This window comes from Festucalex cinctus, chromosome 1 (assembly GCF_051991245.1).
Source record: "Festucalex cinctus isolate MCC-2025b chromosome 1, RoL_Fcin_1.0, whole genome shotgun sequence".
Classification (NCBI taxonomy): Eukaryota; Metazoa; Chordata; class Actinopteri; order Syngnathiformes; family Syngnathidae; genus Festucalex; species Festucalex cinctus.
The window spans coordinates 63,784,215-63,801,266 of record NC_135411.1 but is presented as its reverse complement, the minus strand read 5'-3'; the positions used below and the strand labels follow the sequence as shown (position 1 = coordinate 63,801,266).

Below are 17,052 nucleotides of genomic sequence, written 5' to 3'. Positions count from 1 at the left end.
CATCAGAAGCTTGTGCTGCCTCTGGCTTGTGACACTTCCTCTTGCTCAGGCAGAACATCATCACCACCAGCAGCAGTGTTACCGCCGCCCCCATGCCACAGACAACAAATAGCATGTCTTTATGTACTGAGGAAGAGCATTAACCATCATTGATCCATATCATGGTGACTTGTCATGGCTTGAGATGGACTTACCAGTATTCTGCTGAACACAAGGACTGGCCTCAATTTTGGTGTCATTCTGACGCAGCAGCAAAGGGCCGAAAGAGACCAGCTGGGTTGCATGTGCTTCAAATGAAGCCTCTCTTCTGCCTCTCTCACCTTCAGATGCTATGTGGGGGATAGGAACATTTTAGGATTGTGGCTGCGGTTTTCAGTGCTTTACTATCATATTAATATTAGGCCCCATGTAGGTTAGTATTGAAGTGCAGTAATAACCAGTGGTGGGAATTAAAGTACCGTATGAATACTTCCTTATTGTACTTGAGTAGATTTTTGAAGTGGAATAAATAGACACTCCAACAGCTAAATAAGCCCTAATATTTTCATCCTCCACTAACAACAATGTTTAACTCATTCACTCCCAGCCATTTTCACAGAAGCAATCCCGTTCGCTCCCGGCTGTTTTACTGGATTTTGCATGGCCCACAGAATATTGTCTTCTATTTCTATAAAAGCATAGAACCTATCAAAACAAAGATTAAAGTCTCTTCTTTAATCAGGGGGAGAAAAAAAAAAAAAGTATGTTTCTATCAGTTTCCATTATGCAGCAATTAGCATTAGAAGAGAGCCAAGTTTCATCAGTTTTCACAAATCTATTTAAAATTGCAAGTAATTCTGATTTTTTTCTAGATGGCCCTGGTTGATCTCCTTTGCTCTGCTGACACCTGCTGGCCGTTTGTGTAATTACCATTTCTGCAACCGTTCTTTGCAGTTGAGAGGCTGCATCAAAGCCTTCTGTATGCTTTAGCATAAAAACAAAAACAAAAAAACAACGTATAAATACGTCTTTGGGACACTTAAAACATAAAAAAAAACGTATTTTCACATTATTCGGAGCAAATGTTAAATAAAAAAAATAGAATGAGGTAATGTGGTTGAGATCTTTGGACCCTATAAAAAGGTGGGGGGAAAAAAACATCCACATTTACAGGGGTAAGCACAGATAAATTTGTAGTTATGATTTTTCTAAATGCGTGATCATTGTAAGCGTACCTATTAAAATGGCCAGTGATATACAGTATGCATCCTGCATATTAGGGAAGGACTGCTACATTTCCTTGCAAAACTTTTGTGTGTGTGTGTGTGTGGGGGGGGGGGGGGATTTTTATTATTATTAAATATAATTATTGTAACTATTTTTAAAGCGATAGAAGCTTGCAAATGTTTTGAACTGTGGTTTCTGCTACTGCTTCGGTGATTTATATTGAAAATACTTCTCTCCCCGCAAAATAAATAAATGCTGATTTAAAAAAAAAAAAAAAAAGGTGAGGGGCAAACCCCACAAAATAGTTAAATACTGAAAAGGGGGTGGGGAGAATGCAACTAGGCGTGGGAACCTCATGATACAAGGCTCACAATAACTATTATCTCATGTGACGCTACTGCGATTATCGATAAATAAATCCACGATAAAACTACTCAAGCCAGACTGATGTTTTTTCAATGAGAAAATAGTTTTTTGTACAATCACTGAAACAGTATTAAAACTGATTTCTTCTTCACAGTGAGTACTTTACTGTATTTTTTTTTTTTTTTATAAAATACAAATGTATTTTCAATAGAGAACTTTGTTAAATTTGTCTTCCTTAAACATGTCATAGTCAATTGTTTAGTTTTCTAAACTGACCATTTTTGTGTAACATTGCAAAAGTAAATAAAATTACGTAATTATATCCAATTAAATCAATATTCCTCAGAAATTGTGTTTGTCGAAACAAAATATTTTTAAAACTTTAAAATTGAAGATATACACATTTTTTTTCAAAACATACAAAACTGGACAGATAAATGTCTTACACAAGTAAAAGTAAGCTCATGAGTCTTCTTTGCCTGAAGACTTGCGTACATTTCCCTGCCACTCTTATGAAGCGCTCCCTGCCAAGTAATTGCTCAATAAGTAAGAACAATGGAGCAGTTATATGTACTGTAGGCTATATTAATTACAAATAGATACTTGGCGTAGGTGTATATCGATAATCTATCGGGAGACAAAGTATCACAATATCGATATATCATCACATTCTTTGACACAACGGCAGGTACCGAACCATGAATGTTATATATTTTTGGTCCAATCAGTTTTCAGCCTCCTTGTTGCCATGTCAGACTAAACCGCCCGATGCATTTAGAATCAGTGTTCGAGCTGATGTAAGCCAAACTCTTAGCAATGGGAGTAGGGCTGTCACTAACAACTTTTATATATATATATATATATATATATATATACAAAAAATAAATTAAAAAAAAAATCGACTCTACTTTTCATATATTTGACGACTAATCGAATTATTTTTATTTATTTATTTTTTAAGTTTAGAGGCTGCAAATGTTGAACGTATGCATAAATACCCATTATTCCTTATATTTCCTTTTAATCCATGACGTGTGCAGGTTATATTTTGATAAGCATTTTATTTTATTTTTTTTTACCAAGTACAGGATATCTTATTTTATAATAACCTAAATCTTAAATCAGCCCTATATTGCTTTTTAGGGCGTTTATAACATTAACTTCCTTTCCTGTGTTTTGAGGAAGCTCAATCTCATTCTCAAAGACCACCAATTTACTACTAAATCTGTTTTACTTTAGCACATAAATGTTAGCATTTCAGCCACTAGGTGGTGCTGCACACTAATATATCACCACTCAGAATGAGTTGTCGAGTGAAATTGCTTGGTCAGACTCAAGTGACCATATTACCACTCGAGATATCTGTATATTTTTCCATCTATTACGCTCGTTATTCTTTAATTGACAGACAATAACATTGATTTGACAGTCTACGCTAGTTGTTCATCCTCAATTACGCAGGCACGTACACAGAGTGATTGCCAACTTCGTGAATCCTCTTCTCTTCGAGGTGTACTTTTGTAACTGTCCCGGCCGTTACACGTAGCAGCTCTTAGCGAATGTGATTTACTTAAAGGATATTGTGTGCCTGTCTGCCTGCATATCTCATGGAGAATGATCGGTTAGGCGGTTAGCTTGGCGATGCATTTGCTACTCGTGACGCGTCGTCGAGCAGCGCCTTAAGTTAAGAGTCAAACGGCAAGTTCAAGTCAGCAATACAGTACGTTGCATTCTAAATAGCAATATTATCACACTAATAAAAACTAAACTTACCTTGCTCTGCTTTCTTCAAGTGTTGCGTATGGATGTTTCCATGTTACATGCTGCAACATCGATGATGTGCTGCTGTGGTAGGCCATTGTTAGTGTGCATAATTTGCATTTACTTGTCCCCTCAATTTTTTCAAAATGGTCCCAAACTCTGGACACCTTTCTTTTTTGAGGGGTGTGACAGGAGTTTTTTTTATTTTTTTATTTTTTTACTACTTTAACTTTGTCCTCCATCGCACGGACAGGAGTAGGCAACAGTATGTGGCGATGCGGGTGTAGGCATAAAAGGTCCGTGTGAAACATGGACCGCTGCGGAGCAAACATGGTTCCGGGCGGAGCGTCGACTTAAATTTTTCCAGTCGACCTATTTTTAAAGTCGACCAAGTCGACTTTTTTTCCCCAGCCCTAAATGGGAGTGTGTCTTAAACCAGCCTGATTTCAAATAAGCCCTCACATATCCTCTATCGGCATTTTTGCATGCAGATTGGATAGTCAGAGCAAAACTTGTTACAACCTAGCAAATGTTAACAAAATAAAACAGCAATCCTGATGAGTACAATGCAGTTTTAGATTTATGTTTACATGTAGCTAAAAATTGAAGGTGAACTGCTCCAGATGTTGTACATGGCACAGTGACATGCTTTTGTATAATGATAGATGGTTTCTATAACAACAACATGACAGTGGTGGTAATAAAAAGATCGAGTTAAGCCATGAGTCCGAATACATCCATCAGATACGACATGATGATGCCAAGTACTCACAAATGGCACAGTTTTGGGCACACTCCACATCCTTTGTGCAGATTTCCACCCAACAGTAGAAGTATATCTAAGAAATAACATATGAATAGGTAGCAAGTTTCATTGTACTTTAGGGGAAAAAAAAAGTAAATTTTTTAAGGCTTACTTCCTCTGCACTCGGCTGTCCTTTTTTGAAGAAGGCAAATGTCTTGACATCAAATCTCCTGACTTGGGAATGAGAATACGTTTTACCCTGGTTGTCCACGGGCACTGAACTTCTGGAGTCATCCAGGTGGTTAGGACATCTATCCAGGAGGAGAATATAGGAGGTAAATATGGTGCAAAAGTAATTTGTTTATTTAAAAAAAACAAAAACAAAACCTTGTACATATTAATGAGAAAAAACGTGACCTCTTGATATCAACCCACTTGTCGTTTGAGATTCAGCCCACCCAAATCCTCCAGAGCCCACCCCCTTCTCTACGCGTACAAATCACGGAGGTTCTACGAGTAGGAATCTTTTTGCACACCATCTGTAGCGAGAAATTTGGTGCAAAAGTCACATGACTGGACAGCAGCACAAAACCCATTTGTGACTTGACTACAAGTTGTCATTTCTACAGGTACAAATCATGACTTTTACAGATACAAATTTATACTTTTTTGTTACTTTTGCACCATATTTACCTCCATAGGAAAACATTGACTTAGCAGCTTCTGTGTAGTACTCCACACCCACAATTTGTGAAATTTGTGAATTCCTTACCCGTTATTGAGAAGCATCCACACAGACTGTCGAGATGCCGGATAGGCGAAGCAATCCCTCACATGCAGGGAAAGGGCGGGATCTGGCGATGGTGGGGCAATTGAGATTTCCACGTACACGCTTTCTCGCAGCGGCATTAGCAGTGGGAGCTCGTCCGCAGGAAAGAAACATGTGAAGGATGCGTCTGGACAGACGAACAAATGTTTCATTTCAAAGCCAACAGGACGGAGTGGCACTCTGATCATATTTTAGCACCTGTGGCAATTCTCATCTGCACTCCGATGGTTCCCAGAGCGACCACAGGTGGCGGGTTGGTCACTTTGTTGAAGGAAGGCAGATTTACTGCAGCCAATGCTTCATATTCACAGCCCACCTGGAGACTTTAGAAAAAATAAATAAATAAATAAAATAATGATGTTCATCCAACACAATGTTGATGGTGTGATATAAATTACCTAAATGAAGAGTGGTTTGTTCTACTTGGATCAGGCAGCTCCTCCACCACTAACTCATAAACAACGACATTTCCATTGACCTAAAGGCAGGTGGAGTCACTAAGCTAAATTGCACTTAGTAAAATAGTCCCAAATCCACTCACAGCAACTTAATGTAAATGAGTTTGGTGTCAGGTTGGTAACCAAGAAACGTGAATCACCTTTGTTTTAACCCCACAATCTGTGACGTGAATCTTAAAGACGGCAGCGTCCGGGGTGGTGATCGCAGGAACGCAACGTGGACGATTCTTGACTGAGAGGCTTCTTGGGCGCATAGACGAGTCTGTCGCAGTTTCCACAGCAAACACAAAGTGTCCATCCACAGAGCAGGCTGGAAGAGGTGCCAGAAGAGAAAAATTGACATCTTTTAAACACACAAATAAAATGGCAATCATTTCTAAACACTTACAATTGAGTCTGTAGTAGCATGTTGAATCTGTGGAATTGTAGCAGCATCCGTGATTGGCACAGGAATCTGGAGACATTCTTTGTTGGCCACATTTCACTCGGAGTTCTTTGTTTATGGCACACTTTCCCTGGAATTCTGGAATACATGTTATGACACCTTTGCATTGAGTCGCAAATTAAGATTTTGTATGTAGTTTGGAATAGTGCCCACTAGGGGTGTGCCAAAAAACAAACAAAAAAAATCGATTCATAAAAGAATCGAGATTCTCATTTATTAATCGAATCGATATTTTACATCCAAAAATCGATTTTATTTAAATTACAAATGAAGAAGAAGGGGAAAAGGCAGTTGTAGTCCACATGCTGTTTTTGTGGAAAAAGGCACTTACAATACAAAATGAATAAATGCTTTAAAAAAAAAAAAAACACTGTCTATTTGTCTTTTGTTTTGCAAAGCAGACTGGAGTAGATCACGACAATGTTGTGCATATCTGTAAATTGAAGCAGAAATCATTTGCCAATCAAATAATTTTTAAAATCGAATCGTAGACCCAAAAATCGTAATCGAATCATGAGACAGTCAAAGATTCCCAGCCCTAGTGCTCACTCATTTGTTGCTTGAAAGCGTCATAGTGCGCATTTAAGTTCTCAGTCAGTTTATCTCCACTTACTGGTTGGCACGAGTGGTGTCCTCTGTCTGGGTCTTCTTGTTAGAGGACAGCTGATGTTTACCCTCAACCATCGACCATCTTCTGCCAGCTGGACTTGCAGTAGCACCACTACTTTACTGCCCTGCGGGTTCAAAGTGATCATATCAGTTTAAAATGCTGACTCATTGTTCAATCCATTGAAATATTCAAATAGAATAAAAATATCATGGAAGGTAGTTCAATAGAAAGAGTCAATATCATCATATAGACTAACTACACACAGAATGAAATGTTTCACGAGTTCATCTTTCAAAAGTTCACTTTTTCTTCCTTGCTCCATTTCATTAATGTACATTTGTCTTTTCATTCTGTCTGCTGACTTTTAAACTGTAAAGAATTTTGAAAAGTGCTTTTGAAAACCATGTCTAGAAATTGGAATGTACAAGAGATACAATATAGTGTAACGAACTAAGTGGTTGTGTGTTCCGGGGTTATGTCTGACTGTTCGTGAACGCAACACAAGTCTCGCGTGAGGGTGTCGAGGAGACGTGCGGTTTGTTTGTGGTTGTGTTTTTTTCTCGGACTGCTAGCCTAGAGTGTTTTACTCTGTTATCTGGCGTCGACCACTGCCAAAAGTGGTGTTTTTCATGGGAGGAATAAACGGGTGATATCCCAATCAGCATTTGCTGGTGGCGTTTTTACGAAACGTTACAATATGTAAATGAGGTTTAGATCTACTATATATAAATCAGATATAGGAATGGCCTGCCGAAATGTATTTTTCTACCAGTTTTGTGAATATTTATATAATGGAACACAAGTTTTATTTTTTTGAATTGAACTACTAAAATAAAAATGTGCTATCCAGATTTGACATACACCAGCATTTCCGCCATTCTGGAATATGAACCATTTACAACATGCAGCAACATTTTCTTACCTTCACTTGAGCGTAGCAGCTGTCATAGGTGCTGAAGAAAATAAGGCTGTGGTTATTGCTTCTGCCCATTTTAACTCCACATAAGCTCTCAAATTGCTGCACTCTAAATGTGGCCCCTGTCTTGTCTGTCATAAAAGCAAGGTGACCACAATTTTACAATAAAGTGAGTAGCTTAATAATTGTCATTTTATTTGGCCGTCTCACCTTTTACACGAATGTTACTGATATTTGATCCAAATACAGCTTTTATTCCCCTTTGAGAGCAGCTGACGCTGGGCAAGGCAAGACTTCGCCTCTGAAATGGCATTAAGCCCTGTTCAGTACACAGAGTGAGTTGAACGTTGAAGGTCAAAATGATGGAAATCAAACAAAATGTTACAAAATTACAATTCATCTCTTTGTAGCTTTTAAGCTTCGTCTTTCTTTAGCTTTGCTCACTTTTAACTAGGTGGTTCTCTAGTTGAAGCAGGCTGGTAACACGTGAGGCCAATTAGCTTTAATTGGTAAGAAGCCTGCTGGAGCTCACTGAGAAACACAATGCAACCATTGCTCAAAGGATTAATGGCTCAAATGTAATAACGGCAGCCAGCTCTTAAAGTAACTGAGCTGCATATGCTAGTCAACGCAACACATCAAAACAAACGCGAAACATTCATTGCTTTTTATTTTGTATTTTTTTATTTTATTTTTTACAATTTGAGAGTCCTACAATATGTGTTGCTTTTATTTAGCAGTTTTTTTTAAACCCAAATTGATTAATTACTATATAATGTTATTCCCCTTATTCATTTATCTAAATAATTATTTGGATAATAATAATAATAATAATAATAATAATAATAATAATAATACACAACTAAATAAAATAAATGCTTACAATTTAAATAATCTGTAATTATACGGTGTGGTATTTATTTATGGTACCTTGTATTTAATTTTGAAATAATGTATTATAAAAGATGAAATGAAATATGTATTTTACTTGAAATCAAATAAACATTAAATTAATCCAATTAAAAATGATCATGCATTATTTGATTATTTTGTCATTAAAATATTTTATGTAAAGAAATTTACATTCCTGCAATTGGCTGGCAACCAGACCAGGGTGTCCCCCGCCTACTGCCCAAAGCCAGCTGAGATAGGCTCCAGCAGCATCCCCCCGCGACCCTTGTGAGGAATAAGCGGTCAAGAGAATGGATGGATGGAAATTTACATTCTTTTATGAGAAATAAACAAACAGGAATTTATTTTATTTATGTATTTGTTTTTCCATTTAAAATAATGTAATTATTTATAGTTTATAGTTAATAAAATACAAACGGACTGGATTCCCATATTATTATTATTATTATTATTATTACTATTATTATTATTATTATTATTATTATTATTATTATTATTATTATTATTATTATTATTATTATTATTATTAAAATAATTCAATTTGTATATACACACACATAAAAATGTCAACGAATGACCTGGCCAGTTCGTTTTAAAATGAATTTTACATTTGAAGGGCACAAACGTTTTAGTGACATGAGACGTCAACAGTATTATTTATTTTTTTACGGGAAGTTACGAATGTCCATCTGGTGTGGTGACGTAACGCGGGTGACGTTTCATGTCAGTCGAGCACAAACAAACTCCAACACTGAGCGAGCGAGCGCCTACACAACCATGGCGTTGAACAGAAATCACTCCCAAAACGGCGGAGTGTTGATTAACAATGGCGAAAGGTATGAATTTTCCCTTTGTTGTTGTTGTTTTTTTGCTAATGCGATTTAATGGAAAAAATGAGCCTCCTGTTTGCTTGTTTAGTTTCCAGTCATCATCAAGCTTAGTGGCCTAGTTTAGCTTTAGCTCAACTTTGCTAACGATGCTGTGTTGCTGGCAATGTTCACGTGATGTTTTTAAAACGTTATTGAAGCGGATTTTCAAAGTGTGAAGATAACTTCCTATGTTAGCTCATGTTCGGTAAAAGGATGGCAGCGAGGCTAACTTTCAAAACGGGAAGTCAAGTCTCTTTGCCTAGATGTTGGACATTACGTTATCGTGTTATATTGTACTTGTCGGCCACTTTACTCGGTACAAACTAATGAATAGTTATCGTGCACTTGAGATATTAATTTCGTAACGTGGGTACTATTTTTAGTTTTGAAGTGACGTAGAATTGAATTTCGTCATACTCTGGTGTATATGCAAAGCTTTTGCTAAGGTGGCATGATATTCTAATATCAAACTAAAGTAAGGTCAACAACGTTAAATAAAGTAAGTTGGCATACAAATTTAATTCGTTCCGTGACCAACAAATCAAATTAATTTTCCTCGCTGGAATAAAGTGGAATGCTATTGCTGTAATCTGATTTAGTTCCAGCCCCTCCCAAAAACATCACAATTGTTTTGTTACACGTTTTCAATAAAAGAAAATTGGCACTGCATTGCGTAAAAACGTTAATGTAAAGAAATTAACCGGTTTTCTTAAAACTCATTCACTGCCATTCATTTTAGAAAATTTCAAAATTTTCAATACCCACGCGATATTACGTTCAATAATCATATGTAAACCGAATCTACCAAATGACAGAATAGACTCCCTACTTTTTGCCTCGTCCCGTTCTTTTATAATTGACATTAGAAAAATGTAGGTTTGCCAAAATACAGCCATTTCTCCCATGGACTCTGAAACTGTGTTTATTTCGTATAAAATGGGGCAATGATGTCATCTACCGGTGGTTGGGCATCAGTAAAGTTGTTTCCAAGTTTGACATTTACAGTGGAGCATAATCAGATTCTCCCCCATTTAGGCCCAGAAATAATAAAAAATACATTTGACAAGTATACTTGTCAAAGGCAGTGAATGAGTTTTAAGTGCAGTTGCGGTGCAGAATAGTGAATGCTGAAGAAAAAAAAGTGTTGGGTTCTACAGGAAAAATAATATGTAGGTGAAACTGTGAAGGGGGAATCACAAAACAGTATGTGCAGCACTATATATTAGTGACTTTTTTTAAATATTGATTTTGTCTTTCCTCACTAGTGTATTAAGAGAATGTAAGAACGTGGAGCTGTCATTCAGTGATGTCGCCTGTAAAACGGACCTGCTGAAGGGGACCAAGAAGGGCACTCTGTACCTCACACCTTACAGGGTATGGCCCATTTTACATATGAGTTATATGCTGGTACTTTTGTGGTTCTTTTCATTATTAAGTTGACCTGTTTTTCTTTCTTTTTTTTTTTCTTTTTTTTTTTCTGCTGGCTTAGGTGGTGTTTGTGTCCAGTAATACAAAGGATTGTCTGGGTTCTGCCATGTTCCCCTATTATCTTATGAAGGGCTGCAGTATTGAGCAGCCCGTGTTTGCTGCCAACTACATTAAAGGGACAGTGTCAGCTGAGCCCGGCGGTAGGTGTCCTGTTTTTTTGTATTTATTTATTTTAATTTTTTTTGTTTTATTTTTTGTAATATTCACATTTCTAAACCGACACCAGCATTAAAACTTGTATTAATTGTACTAGTAATGTTCTTAAGTGACGTACATTCTACAAAAGTAAAAAAAAATCAATAAAGTGAAAGTGCTCATTATTTGACAAAATGTTTACTGATGTGTAAGCCCTACTGAAATATGATGTCATATCTGACCAGGTGGCTGGGAAGGTCAGGCCCATTTCAAGATGTCATTCCCGAGTGGCGGAGCCATCGACTTTGGCCAGCATCTCTTCAAACTGGCCACAAATGGTTTCTTCATGACTTTCCGTTATTGCGTTGTTCCGTTAACACACCATTTTGTCACAAGCCGTTGCAAAGTGCACATTACCACACTGTCTTACAGCTTCTCGTGGAGTCCCTGCCCAGAATGGTGATGCGTCATATCACGGCTACCCTTCTCCGGGAATGATGAACGGCTACGGCCCACCTCCACCTGCTGCCCAAGGATACCCTTATGCACCCCCTCCACAGCAGAATGGATTCTATCCGCCTCCTCCTGCTGCTGGCAACATGGGCTACCCTTACCCAACAGCTCCACCAGGTGTGGAATACAGTTTAAAATTGTTCATGCGCACAAGACACACAGGAAGGTTGTTGTTCATGAAAACAAAGGAATTAGTGAACATTTGAAATTCTAAGGGCATTTCTCAATTTGGAAATAAATAAAATCACTTGTCATGTTTGTTAAAACAGTCATTGTGACTTGACAGTAGTGTAGTGCTCGGGGTGTTAAAAAAAATCGATTCGGCAATATATCGCAATACTACAGCACGCAATTCTCGAATCGATTCAATAGGCAGCCAAATCGATTTTTTTAACATCCATTTTTGATGGGAAAATATTAAACAAAACGTCTTAACTTTCACACCTTAAGCATGGAAGAATGTTATATTAATGGAACATTTAGCCTTAATATTTTATTTCAATGCTGTTCAAACATGAAAAAGGTTGTTAAACCTGTTTGTTAATTACAGTGGCTCACAGTTATAAGGTAATAATACATTTTCATACAAATCGTAGTGTACATGTTTAAGTTAACTGAATGGTATTTTCTAAATTGTAAAAATATCGCAACAATCGGCTTGTAAATTCGTATCATGATTAATCGTATCGAATCGAATCGTGACCTATGAATCGTGATACGGATCGAATCGTCAGGTACTAGGCAATTCACACCCCTAGCTCTCACTAATTACTTTTTTTTTTTTTTTTAAATCGCGTTGCATATCAATTATTCTATCAATTAATCGACAAATAGCCCTGCTCCCAATAAATAAATAAATAAATAAATAAATAAATATTCAATTAAGGTTGAACCAGAGTTGAACTTAGTGGATATAAATACTCCATGTTCCTTATCTTCTGCACACATATGCACATATTACACAAACACCAACAAAATTAGCCTATGCTAAACGATTAACAATCGCGATTATCATTAGCATTAATAAACTCGAATCACTTACTTAGTGTACTTTTCCTGAAAATCACTTCATAGCCCAACATAATGAAAAATCCAATTTTATCACAATATTACTTAAATATGTTTAAAAAGCGCTTCAGCATCATCATATGTTTACTAAGCCTGACGTATTTGCTTGTCTCGTTCAAACATATTGAGTTGTCAAAGCCTACAATTGCCATTCATGCAGCATACTAACAGTGCCGCATACGCACACAGAAAGATTTTTCAAATAACTTACGTTATGCTCCAAGATCCTGTGCCGTGACACTAGTTCCATCCCATTCAAATCCATAAACATCCGAATTGAGTTTGTTTCTACCGCCAGTGTCCGTGCAAATTTCCTTGCGTCTGTTGTTAAGCGCATTGTGTAAATTTGACTTGGTTTTTGCACATTTGGTGGGGTAAAACTGGAGTATAATAGCCCTTACTTATGGCAAATGCTGAATTTATCACGCCTGCACGCTATTTGGAGGAGTGAGGGGGAAAAAAAAAAAAAAAAAAAAGACAACTCGGCTGATTCGCCATATCCGGAAGAGTCTTGCTCTATGTTTAACAGTAGTAGATACCGCCTAACCCTTACCCTAACCCTTGCTGATGCACGACGTAGGGCCACTCGCCATCTTACGTGTGTCTAGCCGGAGGCAATGCATTCATTAAAGCTCTTATTTATTTTGCGATTTTTGACGCGGATTGTTTTGTTACAAACACAAGATATGTAGTGATGTTAATGTTCTCCCTTTTCAGTCTAAAGAGACCACAAACAAACCCGAAGAAGCATTTTAAGTAGTCGTGGTGAATCAGAGTCTGTCAGCAATAAGTGTCCGTGCGGAACACAAAATATTGGTTCCGGACTTCCCAGCAACTTCCTGGTGCTGCAAATATGTTTTTAAAATTTATTAAAATAGCTTTGACGGATGCATTTTTGCATCGACCCAACCGACTTGGGTCAACTTTTATTCCCAACCCTACAGTCGTGTTTGATAATTATATATTGTACTACAAAGGGGTGCCTGCTATCAGTGCGCCTGTGAATGTGTGATAAATTATTGACACCTCGGTATTGGTTATTTTTTTTTCCTCTGGAATGGTGCTTTCCTCCATATCAAAATAGAGGCACGAGATGGGACCAGAGAGTTATAATAATGATTTTAACAAATATGACAAAAACAAATTGAGTTTATTATTTTGCATCCTCCTTTAACTGAAAACAATAACCCCATAACTAACTAAAGCTGCCTTGTTTACTTACAAAACTAAGTTTAAAAAAAAAAACAACAAAAAACGCATAATGAGACCGAAAATATCCCTTTTCATTTTGGGAAAGGTTTTTCATATATAAACATTTTGGTTTGAATTGAAACTTTATATATTTAGGCTTTTCCAGCTTTACAACATCTGTTTGGCCTGAAGGCACCTCAAGGTCAGTGATGTTATGTGTTGACAATCTGGCCAGACTTCCAAACTTGCTGTTAAAAATATAAATGTATCCAAACCCATTGTAAAATTTAATTAAAACATACTGAACACGGTAAAAAAAATAAAAAAAAAAATATATTACAGACCTCAAACTACTGAAAAATCTTAAACTATTGTAACTGTGGTGCACAGTTTGTACAATTTGGAGCTCAACCTAATTTTTGTGATGGCATAGAAGAAAAGTGAGGACGACTGTAGAACCAGAAGTGGAACTTAATGCAACATAATTGCAATACATCCATTCATTTTCTTGACCGCTTATTCCTCACAAGGGTCGTGGGGGGTGCTGGCACCTATCTCAGCTGGCTCTGGGCAGTAGCGGGGGACACCCTTGACTGGTTGCCAGCCAATCACAGTAATTGCAATACAGTATAGCTGTATTGACAGAAAAGAGAAAAAAATGATTGTTAACTGCCAAGTGACGTATCCGTAATGTAAAGTGATCATTTCTGTCCTTGAGACTTTTCTTGTGTTCCAGGAATGTACCCATACCCAACAGGGTCTGACTACATGGCCCCACCTCCTCCATATCCGGGGCCACCTCAAAACTGGGCTGCACCCCCCCAGAACTGGACAGCTCCACCACCTCCAGGTCTGCCCCGTCGCCTCAACCCCCCCCCCCCCCCGTCTCTTGAGTTGTCCTCTTCCATATCTGCGTCATTGCACCCGTCAGATGTGATCCATCTTGCCCAAAGTGAATCACTTCAAATCACGCCACCTAAAAAAAAAAAAAAAGAGAGAAAAAAAAAAAAAAAGAGGAGCTCATGATCTCTCATGTGCTGTATTTTCCCCCCTCATAGTTTCTTGAATCTGCTGCGATATCACGTGTTGGGCATCTGATTTTGTGTGTCAGACTGAATCCTCAGGGTGTGATGGCCGATTTTGAAGTAGGGATTTTGACAACTGCCATTTTGTTGTGTCTCATACTCACTTGCCATAGAGCAAGTTTATTTATTTACTACAATGTTGAGAGATGTATCAACTATTCCTAAGCAGAACCACAAAATTCATGCACTTGATCTCACTCACCCACACAATTCTCCAACTAAGATGTAGAGTGTGCTTGCTTCAAGCTAACTGTCGGTCCCAGTTGAGGTTGTACAACTTGACACAAAGCCTGACGGAAGATAATTAACCTTTCAACTGTTATTTTGTCTTAATGAAAGTCTGCTAGCTCATTGCTAATAGATATAGCGAAATGCTATAGCTGGGCTAATCGGAATTAGCATAGATGTTATGGTGAACCTTAAACGTGTACAAACTGCGTACAAGAATACTCACAACCATTACAACAGCTTAGTTGGGGACCTTCTCTGCCTCCTCGTCTTGTCCTCAGTGCTGCCTGGCATGTAGTCCAACATGGTCCAGTGTTCATCCGCATATAAGAAGTGAACCAAGTCGCAAATAGTGAAAAATTGCGATTAATTCTTACCCCCTTTAGAATTTTCTATAGATGCCACAATTGCAAAGCACTTCTCCTGTCGAAATGAAGATCATCAATTCACCTCAGCATAGTTCCCTGGAACCAAGATGGCAGCAAAGGGTGGCTTTTTATCTAAATGCTCGTCAATGTACATCCCCATATTGTAATTCATTGCGTTAAAGTAATAGTTTCATTGTTTTGTCCCAAGTACAAAAACAAGCATTTGTTGCAAGTTTGTGAAAATGTACTTAATTGTAGTGTATTTTGTGTGTACAGTATATTTAGCGGCCCCTTGTCTTTCTGATTTGTGTTTGTTGCAGGGCCAAATAATGCCAAAGCTGCGGAAGCAGCGGGCAATGCGTACTACAATCCCAGCAATCCACACAATGTCTACATGCCCACGGTAAGATAAGTTTCCGTTATCCCCGGAATGTGGACGTTCCCTGTGACTTTATTCCTTCTTGCTGCCTATACACCATCACATATGCATTTTGTTATTCTTCCCACGAAGGAGCAGCCTCCTCCATATGCACCTTACCCACACTCTCCTGAAAAGAAAAACAACTAAGGCTCAGCAACTTGGACTCTTCCTCCTTATCCTCTGATGGATCCCTGATTGCGGTATACGGCATATTACAAAACATCAAGCTCAGTCCCTTACCATGCAGTTTTGTGAAATTACATCTTGCAACTTTCCCACAAAAATCAAAAAGGTCCTCCGTGGTTGTTTTTGCTTCATATAGTGATTTGCTGTCATGTTATAAGGAGCACTGTTTGGAGCTGAAAGAAGTTGGTGGGAAGATGAATGTATTTTTTTTTTTTTATGATATAGCTGTATCACCACACGCTTTCTCGGATTTCATTCTTGTAGCTTTTAACAACAACCAAAATTATTAGCGGTGTATTTTAGTGGTATCATTTACAATGTGTATTTCCTATACCGTTTTTGAATGGAGTGTTTGTTATTCATATACAATAGTAGGAGTGGGTTGAATAGATTTTAGTCATGCACTCATGGTCTTGATAAGTCCTGATTCTCATCATTTTTGTTATTATTAGCATCATGTCGCTTACAGACTATCCCACCCTCTATCAGCAACAGTAAGGACATTTTCTCCAATACTCAAATTGCACGTATGTCATCAAAATGTGTGCAATCGTCCCAGTTTACCTTGGTTAATAGTGGAAAAGCAGGGCTCACCCGAGTGACCCTTTCTCTTAAGCTTCCATTGCATTCCTGTATGCAAAGGCAAGCTGAAACCTTCCTTGTAATTAGGCCAGTATGCGGTTACCAGCTTTCATCATTTAGACAACAGCAGCGTTTTGCCTCCTATCAAAACTCCCGAGGGCTAAACATTTCTTTCTTAAGCGGTTAACACCTATTTACAAGTCTTTGCATACCCTGAAAGGATTTTCTTGGTGTGGATGGAAAGTTTGCTTTAGTCATATATTGTCTATAAATTAATAATGCTTGGCTGAATTTTGTTTAATTGAAATCTAATAAATTTGTCATTTATTGATTTATAGTATCCGATGTTTGGCACACATTTTTTTCTACATGGGAGTGAGCGGCAGTGTTAGTGTTACTGTAGAACATCTGGGAAAAAAACCCTCCTCTATGATGACTAACAATATATTTATTATTTTTTGACAGACAACAAAACCCTTACAAGTTTTCACTCTTGCCACAGACACAACAGATGTATCACAGTAAGATTTTTCAGGGATGTAACTGAAAATGGATACTGCACAACAACATGAAAAAGTTTTGCAGATTTAACGTAAAATCACCATCACAAAGTAACATTGTATTTGATGATCACAATACAACCAGCTAGAAAGCTAAGGTACCATTCACT

At 37.7% G+C, this 17,052-nt stretch overlaps 2 protein-coding genes across 2 annotated transcripts in view; one reads left to right on the top strand and one right to left on the bottom strand.

The window, feature by feature from the left end:
* LOC144004307 (zona pellucida sperm-binding protein 4-like) overlaps nucleotides 1-7,816 on the bottom strand; it is a 7,861-nt gene extending 45 nt beyond the window's left edge. Inside the window, exons 1-12 of the mRNA XM_077501448.1 lie at nucleotides 7,547-7,816; nucleotides 7,343-7,467; nucleotides 6,424-6,544; nucleotides 5,754-5,888; nucleotides 5,506-5,675; nucleotides 5,306-5,385; nucleotides 5,106-5,230; nucleotides 4,851-5,034; nucleotides 4,251-4,389; nucleotides 4,106-4,172; nucleotides 195-329; nucleotides 1-126 (exon numbers count right to left, since the gene is read on the bottom strand). The exon at nucleotides 1-126 is cut by the window's left edge and continues 45 nt beyond it. Of these exons, the coding sequence (XP_077357574.1) occupies nucleotides 1-126; nucleotides 195-329; nucleotides 4,106-4,172; nucleotides 4,251-4,389; nucleotides 4,851-5,034; nucleotides 5,106-5,230; nucleotides 5,306-5,385; nucleotides 5,506-5,675; nucleotides 5,754-5,888; nucleotides 6,424-6,544; nucleotides 7,343-7,467; nucleotides 7,547-7,736 (1,597 nt within the window). The 5' untranslated portion in view covers nucleotides 7,737-7,816. The remainder of the gene's footprint in view (nucleotides 127-194; nucleotides 330-4,105; nucleotides 4,173-4,250; nucleotides 4,390-4,850; nucleotides 5,035-5,105; nucleotides 5,231-5,305; nucleotides 5,386-5,505; nucleotides 5,676-5,753; nucleotides 5,889-6,423; nucleotides 6,545-7,342; nucleotides 7,468-7,546) is intronic.
* A 1,104-nt stretch (nucleotides 7,817-8,920) lies between these two features.
* wbp2nl (WBP2 N-terminal like) lies at nucleotides 8,921-16,722 on the top strand. The gene is made up of 8 exons (XM_077501418.1): nucleotides 8,921-9,084; nucleotides 10,383-10,491; nucleotides 10,607-10,745; nucleotides 10,986-11,078; nucleotides 11,173-11,370; nucleotides 14,249-14,362; nucleotides 15,514-15,596; nucleotides 15,705-16,722. The coding sequence occupies exons 1-8, from the start codon at nucleotides 8,930-8,932 to the stop codon at nucleotides 15,759-15,761; spliced, it is 948 nt and encodes a 315-aa protein (XP_077357544.1). The 5' UTR covers nucleotides 8,921-8,929; the 3' UTR covers nucleotides 15,762-16,722.
* Nucleotides 16,723-17,052: the final 330 nt, after the last annotated feature.